This window comes from Tachysurus fulvidraco, chromosome 10, assembly GCF_022655615.1.
Source record: "Tachysurus fulvidraco isolate hzauxx_2018 chromosome 10, HZAU_PFXX_2.0, whole genome shotgun sequence".
Lineage (NCBI taxonomy): Eukaryota > Metazoa > Chordata > Actinopteri > Siluriformes > Bagridae > Tachysurus > Tachysurus fulvidraco.
In genome coordinates, this window is record NC_062527.1 from 20194268 (window position 1) to 20206234 (window position 11967).

At 45.9% G+C, this 11967-nt stretch overlaps 1 protein-coding gene across 1 annotated transcript in view; it reads left to right on the forward strand.

Moving 5' to 3' along the window:
- ctnna1 (catenin (cadherin-associated protein), alpha 1) overlaps window positions 1-11967 on the forward strand; it is an 89782-nt gene that overhangs the window by 53496 nt on the left and 24319 nt on the right. The window contains exons 8-13 of the mRNA XM_047819276.1: window positions 1673-1753; window positions 1906-2058; window positions 7772-7864; window positions 8065-8221; window positions 9599-9799; window positions 11218-11366. Of these exons, the coding sequence (XP_047675232.1) occupies window positions 1673-1753; window positions 1906-2058; window positions 7772-7864; window positions 8065-8221; window positions 9599-9799; window positions 11218-11366 (834 nt within the window). The remainder of the gene's footprint in view (window positions 1-1672; window positions 1754-1905; window positions 2059-7771; window positions 7865-8064; window positions 8222-9598; window positions 9800-11217; window positions 11367-11967) is intronic.

The window sequence follows — 11967 nt, forward strand, 5'->3', positions numbered from 1 at the left end:
TGAAAACATCAGCTAAGTAAGTGTGAGGAGTCCAGTGCCTGCCCAATTAAGACAGCCGGCTTGCAGAAGAATCAATATAGAAGTAAAGGCTGATGATTTGGCCTGTGGAGGCGCTTGTGGAGGCAATTGGTTATTGGATCTGCTACTCGTGTTTTCTTGCCTACGCTGGTTTCTTCCCTTAGTGATCGTCGGTGGACGTCTCTCAGAATCACTCGAGGCGAAAAAAGAAAGGGGAAAAAAAAAAAAGCTGGAACGGGCTGCAACCTCGCGTTGGTGAGGAGATGAGGTGTTTCCCTGGCAGCATTCATCCTGAGCAGTCTTTCCCTTCCATAACGGTCCATTCCGGTGACGTAAGCTTAGCAATGCTGCTGAAATGCCTTCAGGTTTACTGACTCAGCACACCTCTCTTTAAGCCCATCTGCCATGACCAGCTCTGTTCCCACTGTCTCATCATTCTGTCCCTTAAGAAGCTCATTAGAGGACGGCACACCTCTCGTAATCAAACTCGGCCGACTAGAGAAGCGACTGAAACCGTACACTTCACCACGCTACAGGGAATTAGACAGAAATTTTGGAAAGTAAACATGTTTCCCTCAAAGGACTGGCTGCAGAGTAGAAGATGCTTAAACACGGCCAAAATATAAACACGTAGGTTGGTGACAAAATCCAGGAATAAGAACGTGCACGTCTGACGTCTTCTGGACGACGGTCACTCGGGCAGGGAGTTAGTCCCACAAACTATGTATTTTCAGTACGTCTCATCATAAATTTAAAGATTTAGGGTTAAATTCTCTCCCAACATTTCCCATTCGGTTCAGGGGTAATAATGCGCTCCCGTCACCATTAAATCCCATCCAAGATACTGGCTTCATGACGTCAGGTTAAATTCTCAAGCTACAGAACGAAATCTTTCTCCTCACGGGCAAAACAATCTGCTTTTTTTTTTCTTTCTTTCTCCTGCGTAAAACGAAATCGGTTTATTTGAGCCGCTAGCCGAGGTCAAATATCGTACACAGAATGCACCACATCTTAATCAATTGATAACTACTCAATCCGAATTTCTGAAAGGTGTGTGGGGTCTGAGCTCTGGGGGGTTTGACTCACCTGGAACGTTACAGGAAGAAGAATCACTGCTCCAAATTTGGCTAAAGGGTCCAAATTCTGTGACCCTGAAACCTACCGAAGAGCTTTTTTGTCTTCAAGAGCCATCGGACCGTCTCAGTTCCCATAGACACCGAACAGAAAGCATGTGGTCACAGGGTTCTGTGTTTAGAGCCCATCACACCACTGAGTTACAGTGTTAGCATTTGAAAATAAACTTCTATCTATTACTGTGTACGTGTCAGATCGTTGGTGCCCGAGTGCTCCAGTATTTTTGAGCTGACAAACAGGTAATTGGAAACGAAGTCTAGCCTAATGAAAGGAATCCAAACCTTATCGGAGTGCTTGGTGCGTGTTAGCGGTTACCGCACGCAGTGTGTTTAAAGGTCTGCTCAGGCAGCCTTTACAATATAATCTCCAGTCATGATCCATTTATCAGATTGTAGAGTGTTAGACCTGGCATGTGGATTAGCCAGACTGTTTCACCGCTTTACAGAACGCTGCCACCTATAAACCATGTATCTGATGCCTGCTAATGCTTTACCCCCCCGTCTCCTGTCTTCTCTTTTAGGCCGGGCGCAAGGAGAGGAGCGACGCGCTGAACACCGCCATCGACCGAATGACCAAGAAGACTCGAGACCTGCGCAGACAGGTGTGTTTTTAAAAACTCCATTTTTATTAGTCAGAAGGTGTTCCTTCATTGTTGAGCTGGTAACCCTGACAACAGCTTGATTATGTTCCTGGTTTCTGTGTGGTGATGTGTTCATGCGTGGTCACCTGTTTCTAATCTCTTTCCATCCGTAGCTGAGGAAGGCCGTGATGGACCACGTGTCCGACTCCTTTCTGGAGACCAACGTCCCCCTGCTGGTCCTCATCGAAGCTGCCAAAAACGGAAACGAGAAGGAGGTGAAGGACTACGCCCAGGTTTTCCGCGAGCATGCTAACAAGCTGATTGAGGTAAGAACCATCTCCATCACACGCAACCTCACACTCAGGACTGCAGATGCGCTTTAAAGCCCGCAATCTGGGCCGTGATTTAAACACTCAGTCAGACTCCGAACCCTGCGTCGTCTTCCTGCTCCACAGAGGAACCGAAACGAGCGGTCGCTTCGTCTCCGACACCTGTTCATCCTCTATTTATGGAGCAGCACTTTTTCTTCCTTTTTCTTTTTTTAAACAGGAAAAAAGTCTTGAATCCGTCTCTTGGATGTGTGCCGTTAATTAAGCGACTAACAGGAAACATTTTCTTTGAGATTCAAAAGCCAGAAAGTTTTGTTGCTGCGTTTAGAAGTCATTTTCCTTTTTCTCCTATTAATCGACCCGTGCGGCGTCTCGAGGCCTTCGGGTTCCTGCCCGGGTTTGTGAAGCTCTACACCAGGATCTTCTGGTCCGTGTAGTAGATTGTGTGTAAAATCTTTTGTAGAATTAGAATTCAAGACCACACTAAAGCTTTGTGCTAGGTTTAACCTAAGTGAAGGTAAGTCACTAGCTAGTCACTAGTTAACAATATGACTCACATTAACACCGTGTTCAGGTTTAATTGTTTGTTTGCAGTTTTCTTTTAGATACTGATGTGTTTCTCAGTGCAGGTGTAGCATGGTTGTGTGTTAGACCACTGATCATCGTTAGCTTGTAGCCTAGTTACAATATAATCTATTTATTTTCCCCTTATTAAGATTACTGCTGAACTCTTTCCATTCGGGAGATTAGGGGCTTTTTCCCGACCAGCCTGGGGCTTCACTGTATTGGTCTGGTCACCACAGACACTGTTGTCCATCTCAACCATCAGCCCGGGGTGTCGTTCATTAGGAGACGGAGTTACAGCAGCTTTCCGTCACGTGACCGTGAACCTGAGGCCATTCAAATGAAAACATTCCTCCAGCGCAGATAATGACATGCAATTAACACCGAGATGAAATCAAATGGATGGAAATGACACTGCGAGCGCTCTTGCCGTAATCACCCGTGCTAATTTCTCCTCATTCCCATGCTGATGGCATGTGCGCAGTGACCTCTGTGTCCGTGTCAGAGCGTCAGAGCCCGTGTGGGTTCACAGCGTCACTGTAGCCGCTCTGCAGTCCTACAGTGTGCCAGCTACACATCACCACATCGGTATGGATCGTCATGACCACCCATCCGATTTTTAAGCCCCCGTAGCCAAGGTTAAGTGGTGTGTCGAGGGACTTGTCCGTCATCTCAACACCAGGACGCCGAGTTTCTTTATCGTGTGAGCGCAAACGAGACGTCGGGGCCGATAAGAATGTGACGAGCGAGCTCCGCCATCCGTCTGATGGCTTCTTCTTATGGTATCTGTTATGGTGCTGCAGCTGCGTGTTATTAGCGCTCGTGTGTGTTTGTGGAACATTCGGCTGGTTCTGTTGTCACACGCGTTCGTAATCCGTTTGTTTATATTCGAACGTCTAGATCTCGATTAGATCACGTTTTTTCCAGTGCATAGAAGCGTCAATCAGACGTTTACCTCAGACTTAATGCACTGAAGTTCTGCGTCGCTCTGAGGCCCGAGTGGGTGGAGCCCCGCGAGATGGCGACTAGCCTGTCATGTATGTTAGCGTCTCGTTCCCCACAGGAGCCTGAGACACCGGTGACTCAGCTTTTTCAACAAATGAATGGAAAAAGGATGGAAAAACATGGGGGGATCAAGTAGAGGACACACACCACACACACACACACACACACACACTGATGTGCTGACTGCAGCTGGGTCGCCTACAGAATCCTAGTCCGGATGCAGGATTAAAACAGCACATTGTGTTTGTGTAAATATATGTATATATGCATGTGTGTACGTACACACACACACACCTATAGATCGCATAGTCACAAAGATTTGTGTTTTGTTTTGTTTTTTGCTTACTCTACACTCACTCTTTGCAGTTATTTATTTATTTTTTAGTCCTGATAAACACACAGCTATTCAACACTGAGAACATGTTTATACACACATCCTGTTACTTATTTAACTCAGAGTTCTAGTCTTAACCCTGAGGGAACTGGAAATATATTCAAATTTTCACAGTCGGGTTTTTATAATACTATTATATATTTTTTTCTCTTTACTTTTTCTGTCCTTCCTTTTGTACCGTTGGAGCAGTTTCCTGTAGCAGCGATGACACACAAAGCCGGTGTGCACAGCGAGTCCTGAGTCCTGCACCGGGGAGACATTTTGTTTTGCCAGCCATCTCGTTCTGTAGCACACGTTTGGAACGCTGTGGCCGGCGCGCTCTTTTTTTTTTTTTTTACACCGGCGCTTATTCGTGTAATGATGGTTTTTAATTTGATCAGCACTTCTAAACACCAACACAGTGCTGATGTATTAAGCATCGAACCGCAGGCTTTCTGCAGAGTCTCTAAACCTGGACCTGCTCACGTCTGTCGTGTTTGCGCTATGACACAAAGACACGTCGTCCACGGCTGTAACCAGGCCTTTTGTTTTCTGGCACAAAAGACGGAGACACGAGATTCTGCAAGGGCAGTTGAAAGTGACTCCTTTAGCTCAGACAGATAGCGGCGTACGGAGGAACGGAGCGTAAATGCTCTTTGCACGAGATGCAGCGGTCAGACGAGGCTCTTTTCAACCAAAAAAAACCCCACAATCGACCAGCGTGCTGGTGTTGATTTGCTCTTATTGTGCGTCTGAATGATGCCTCCGAGCACCTTCTCTGCAGAAAACACCTTCCGCTAACTACAGCCCAGAGCCAGGCTCTCGCTCGCTACAACCCCCCTCCCATCCGGCCCCCACTTTCCTCGGAGTGCACCGAAGATTTCGTTCATCACCAAAAGATTGCTGCAACATTTTTTTCCTCTCCCCTACATTGTGTGTGCAGATACACAGCGACATGCCGCCTATTCCTACATATCTACACATACAGATATCACTATAGAGCTGCTTTATACCGCCAAACACGATACATCACATACAGTTGAAGTTACAGCCTCACAGTAAAAGGTGTTAAAAACAAAGCCGTGTTCAGTACCACGTCGCTACTGTAAATAATTAGATAAAAACTCACAACCTCCACAGTTCCAGGTCTCTCTGCTACCGATTTAACCATGGCTCGATTTTCCTCCAGGATCTATAAAGCAAGCATCCATCCATTCTTCCATCCCTCAATCAATCCATCTATCCCTTACGTTGTTTCTTGGTGAAACAAGTGCTGAGATTAATGGCTGTGTTTTCAGGCTTTTATTTATTTAAATCGCAGCTCGTCTCATCACGTCCACGGAGACGTCGTTCTCCTCCATCAGGACGATCCGAGTAGAATACAGACATTTAGACGCTCACGACATGATGTTTAAGCCTCGTGCACTTTTTTATTTTGCTTATGTTGACAAATTAAAGGCATGCACCACCCCCCAACCCCACCCCTCACTAATTACGCGAGCACGTGCAGCGTATCCACGCGCCGCTGTTATCCAGAGCGTGCAGCGGACACCGAGCGCTTGTCGATGTAGATTTTTATGGCTCTCGCTCGTTGATTCGAGTCCACTTTTGTTAAGTGCTGTAAGATGTAAGGTAGCTGCCGAGGAAGGAGCGGCTCTTCAGTCACGAAAGGAAACCCGCCACTTCCATTAACAACCCAAGTGCCCTTTAGGGGTCTGAAACGGGGACGCCGAGGTTCAGCGCGAGGACGAGTCAGCGGCCTTTTGGTGCTCATGATGATCTCAGTTAGGGTTACTGTGTAGACAGAGGATATTTAACATGCTAATTAATTAGCTACTGTACACGCTCATTAGACTTTTAGCGTTTTTGTAGCGGCTAATCGTCAAGAACAGCGATCTCTTTCTGTCTGATGTTTATTTCTCATCTCGCTACCTTGCAGAACTGGTGATCATCTCAAACTCCATCGTGTCAGTTACGTGTATAACACGAAGTGTAGTCGTGAGAGACGTTCAGACCATGAGGCGTGTGTATTAGCGCTAAAGCATGTGCTAGGCTTATGGCACACAGTATTACAGGCTATTGGTTATAAGTACCCGAGTGTGTGTCTCTCGTCGGTTACTCAGAGAGCCATTTGGCTGGTTGAGCGCAAGTCATGCAGGACATCATGTAGGTTTCAGGTGTGTTACAGATCCGGTTTGTCCTTTTATTACGTCGTTTCCCAATTCGTTTAATTCTCAGATTCGAAGGTGCTGAATTGATTTTCTGTTAAAGCAGCTGATTGGAATAATATTAGCGTTTCTACTGTATTTAACGCACACAGGGATCAGAGGGAACAGATGATGGACGAGCACCAATCTCACAGGGTTATTTAACCTTCTGCTTCCCCGATGGATCCCATCCTCAAAATAATCTGTGAGCTCGCTCTACACTGCCTCCACGTCTCTCTGGAGTTTTCATCGCTGTAGTCATTGCTCACCTTTCAGTAAGGAAGAGCAGCTCCATGTAAATTCTGCTGATTCGACGCGTTTCCCCGAGTCGTGTGACACAACCTTCGTTTTTACACATTTCTATTACCCAATTTATATTCCTCTTATAATACATATGCAGGAAATACTAATAACGCAGCACATGACAAGGTCACGGCTTCACAAAGCTCGTTCTAGGTTTCTGTAGGATCCGTCCGTACTTCCGCTCAGAGCACGACACGTCAGTAACGTCAGAAACGTCACGAACACCACAACGAACTCGGAAAAGTAGGAATTTGCGTTTTTCTATTTTTTTTTAATTCTTTTACTTTTTTTTTCCACATTTGTAAATGAGCCGTTAGCGTTTCTAGTCAGGGTTTGCAGTTGCGTTTAGGCAGGTAGACATGTGTCCAGCTGGAGCCTGTGACGTGATCTCACAGACGTTTAGTCAGCTGTCGTCTCGTCTCATGCTGTGACTGCGAGCTCGCTGGGAAATTTCACTTCACAACTTTTATACTTTAGACTTTTATTCAGACTCTGCTGGTGTTTTTCAGGTGGCTCGATAAACATTATTAAATATCGAACCGTGTCGTTCTAAAGCTTTCTTTCCTCAAGCGGTATGCAGTCATTCACAGGCTTTTCCTTAGCCGGGTCATGCTGAGAGATCGATCGTTTCCCAGGATTCTTTTGGCTCCTCGTGTTTATCACACATTTGACCCGTTTACCCGTTTTCTTTTTGGCGGCGAAGGGATTTTAACGAACGAGAGTTGGGATTTAAGACCGTGATGCCCGTGTGGAGTAAAGAGCTACTTTGAGATATTTAAGATGAACCTATTTGTCACGCGCAAACCATCCGAGTCTGAGAAACGGCAAGAGTTTATGTTCACCCAAGTCAATTTGACCAGCTTGTTCTTAGCTTGGTGCAAACAAGAGACTTTTTATTTTAATAATGGGGTTAGCGAGCACATGTTGGCTGTGATTTAGCTTCAATGTGAGAGAATTTACTCTCCAGCAGTGAGCACTTGCCAGCAGGAACAGCTCACGCTTGCCTCAGCGTTCCTTCTGCTGGCTTTTTTGGACAGTGACCGAAGCAGCTGTGTGGCACAGCGCTGATTTAATCACCGCAAGTCTGTCTTCCTGAAGCCGTCATCCGTTCAGCTGGGCGAATTACAGGAAACACGCTGCTCTCTGAGGGGATGGAAGAAAAAAAAAGCCACCACCAAAACCAGGAAGCAGGCTTGTGTGTCTCGGGGTGTTGTACAGTCTCCATCCGCTTTGTGTAACAAGCGTTTCTTTGTCACAGGTGGCCAACTTGGCCTGCTCCATCTCCAACAACGAGGAGGGCGTGAAGCTGGTGCGCATGGCCGCCATGCAGCTGGAGACCTTGTGCCCTCAGGTATTGTTCCCTTCTCCGCTTTATTGCTTTACTTCTCGTCCTGCTTTAACTGGGACATGTAGACGTCATAAGAGTTTGTTTTATCCAGAGGGCAAAAAGACATGCAGCATAAATACTAATGTGTACTAATTAAGCTGTGCGTTTGGTTTGTTTGTTTTTGCCCCACTGACACCGTAATCGCTCTTAATTGATGATCCTAGGTGATTAACGCGGCGCTGGCCCTGGCTGCCAAACCCAACAGCAAGGTGGCCCAAGATAACATGGACCTGTTTAAGGAGCAGTGGGAGAAGCAGGTGCGCGTGCTCACAGACGCCGTCGACGACATCACCTCTATCGATGACTTCCTGTCTGTGTCCGGTAAGCGCACGGGAGCTTCTAAGGGGTTCAGTGGTCCTTTTTAATTCCCTTTAAATGCCCTAATGTGTGCTTCCTGAAACCTCTAGTCCAGGTCGAGGAGATGATTGTGCCACTTACTGACTATGATCTGCTGCCACCTGACCGTCCTTAACTACAAATGGGCAGTTGGACGGGTTTAGGAGCGCAATAGAATACGTGTCAGATCTGTAGATTTAAAATTACGCAACACTTTCTGACCAATCAGAATGGACAATTCAGTGTTCAGCACATTCACACACTGAGTGTCGCTGGCTTGTTTTGGGGGGGGGGGGGTGTTTGTGTGTGAGGATTTATATCGGTGAATGCATAATGTATTGTATTAGACTCGAGGTTAGCTGCAGATGTGGGGGTAATAGATCTCCCAGTTTCACCCCAGGGTAGTTTTTCTGTGTCTGCTCCCTTACAGTACAAGGCGTGTGAACCGCTGACCTCGCTCGCTCTCGTTTCTCCTCCCTCCTGTTGGTAGAAGTGGCTTCGGTGACACAGGAGCACAATAGAGACATTTAGCTCTCCATCACTGACCCCGGAGAAAGTGCTTTAAGCAGTTAAGCAGATGGTGTTGGCTTGTAATTTTTCTGCACCAGGCTCTGAATACGGCTGTCGCTTGTGTCTAGTCAGCTCCTTAAAGCTCCCCTGAATGTGTTTACTACATACCGAGCACTCCATTAGCCTTTCAGAGCAGACAAAAGCAAGCGAGGCTCCGCACTGTTAATATCGATGACGCTCGGGTTCGCGAAGTTACCGAACAAGCTGAAATATTCAACGCCATCGACGTTCAACAATGAACAGAATTAGACCATTAGCATTTTCACGCAGGTGACAGCAGGCAGGTTTTCCCTCCAGCAGCACCATAAAGTCACAGCCTCCATATTATTAACTGCACGGGATATTTGGCTACCGAACAGGAGCGCGTGGAAACTTTTTGTTAAATAAGGTGAAACCCGATGAGAAAATGACTAAAGCAAGCAGAAGCTCACGTAGGAAATATTTGCTTAACACACAGCTGATGCATTTAATTTTAAATAAATAAAGCAATTTTAAATAAAAGTTTTTTGTTTTATAATGTATGTATTTATTTTGCTTGTTTGTTTTGTACGTGTACAGAATTGTATCCAAATAGTTTCTTTAATCAAATTCAGTGTGTATATTTCTTTATATTTTGTTTAATTTATTTATGTAAATGTATTTATTTTTTAAACACCGTCCTCACTTCTTTACATACTTCCTAAAAACGTATTATTTTGCGTGCACTTGTGTCTCCTGGCCCCGTCGTGACCCTTCGAGCCGCCGTTCTGTTCCCTCGGCCCTGACGGCTTCGTTTCTTCTCTCGTGTTGCAGAGAATCACATCCTGGAGGATGTGAATAAGTGTGTGATCGCCCTGCAGGAGAGGGACGTAGATGGGCTGGACCGCACGGCCGGCGCCATCAGAGGACGAGCCGCCCGCGTCGTCCACGTCGTCACCTCAGAGATGGACAACTACGAGCCTGGAGTTTACACCGAGAAAGTTCTGGAAGCCACTAAACTCCTGACTGATACAGGTATGTGGATACCAGCGCTCACAGCTACACAGTGTACACACAAAGGGATACAATTCCAGCTCCTGCTCATAAATGTATTTCCGGCCTGTAATAGAACCCAAACGTCAGGAAACACTGACATTATATTTACTTCAGCACGACGCCGAACCTATGATGAGCCGTAGAGCCGAGAAAGGAGCGCTTCGGGAATGTTTTCTATTTACGCCGTGCCTGAAAATGTTCTTATATTTTCTTATAACACAGTGTTACAGGCTCGTGCCAGCCGTTACAGCTAAACTATTAAGGAACGTCACTTTTTACACATTTAATGCTACAGAACATGTGTACATACAGGTTCCTGTGGAGCAGAAGCAACCTCATCCTCATTTTCCTTCACTTTCGATCGTGTTTAACGTCCCTCGTTACCACAGAAACAGTGACGCAATGCAAACCCGCGATCCGTCTGGTCCTGTAAATGGACAAATAACCCATCTTCACTTTCTGACCAATCAGCATCGAGGATTTGGTTGTTGTGACGTAATAAGAGACGTGTCCTAGAACGACCTGCTGGTCCAGATTACGTCCTTTTCCTCAGCCTGCTTCAGTCTCGGTCCATTTAAGGCCGACGCAGTCGATGAGGATTTACTTAGCGCGAGTCAGATGTGTTATTAAGAAGCTGACGTCTGTCCATTTTATGTCTAAATATCAAAAGGAAACACAGCCGACTCGTTTGGCCTCCAAGCTCCGGTAACTGGCTGACAGCCATAACGTAGAAAGAGTTCTGACAACCTGAACAGAAAAGGGTTAAAGAGTGAATCTGACTTGTTTCTGTGAGGATTTCAGCTCTCTAGTCGTGTGTGTGTGTGTGTGTGTGTGTGTGTGTGTGTGTGTGTGTGTGGGGCTGTTTAAGCATTCAAGGCATCTCAATTAAAACGCCACTCTTAGTAACTAAAGTCCCAGATGAATGTAGATTATAATTTTCTTCAGCATGATTGTCAGATTTCTATGAAACACAAAGCACCAATGTAACTATTTTTACCTGCAGCTTTAGTCGCTGAGTCTCTTCCTGGTTGCTAGTTAAAGCACAGCTCTCTGTTAGTCCTCCTGTAAATCAGTGTGGTGTTAGAGCTTCTTTTTTTTCTTCTTCCTCTTCTTCTTCCTCCTCCTCTTTTTCTTCCTACTTCCTTCTTCTTCCTCTTTTTCTTCCTCTTTTTCCTCTTCTTCTTCCTCTTTTTCTTTTTCCTCTTCTTTTCCTCCTCCTCCTCTTCTTCTTCAGCTCCTGTTAAATCACGCCACTTGAATTAAACTAATCAGTGACCCTTCCTTTCTTAAATGTCAATCATCAATTCCTGACCAATCAGAATGCAGCAGGGCTCTGGTGTAAATAACTGTGTGTGTGTGTGTTCAGCATGGTGTTAAAACTCACCTTATGTGTGCAGTGATGCCACGTTTCACCGAGCAGGTGGAAGCAGCAGTGGAGGCTCTGAGTAACAATTCTCAGCCAGTGGACGAGAACGAGTTCATCGACGCGTCTCGTCTAGTGTACGACGGCGTGAGGGACATCAGGAAGGCCGTGCTCATGATCCGGGTAAACACTCCGTTCTGTTTCCTCCAAATCACCTCCCTTTATCTACAGAAATGTAATACGCAAAGAAATCCAACCACTCTGCTTTTATTCAGTTCTTTTGAAATTAAACGTTGCCAATCATCCTGAGTGTGGGTCCCTGTGTGGGTCCCTGTGTGGGTCCCTGTGTGGGTCCCTGTGTGGGTCCCTGTGTGGGGCCCTGTGTGGGGCCCTGTGTGGGGCCCTGTGTGGGGCCCTGTGTGGGGCCCTGTGTCACATCCACTCCTCATGCTCGGTGTTTAGGGTTATTCAGGGCTCTGGCGGTGTTTCTCACAATTTAGTCAGCAACTTTAAAAATCAGAAAAAAATACAGAAAATCTCAGAAAATAAAATAAAAGTAAAGAGACACTGAGATTGAACTTATAAACAAACTCTGTGGAGAGAGAGAGAAACATTTCAGTACTTTAATTTGAGCCAAATTGACGCTGTATTTATTTAATACATTTATTTATTTAGTTAATTTTTAAACCTTACGTGCTCATCGAGGAGCTCTCGCACTTCGGGGTGACGATTCTTAATGAACGCTAACGATAAACGTTTAACAGATTGACGAGCCGCGGTCTCA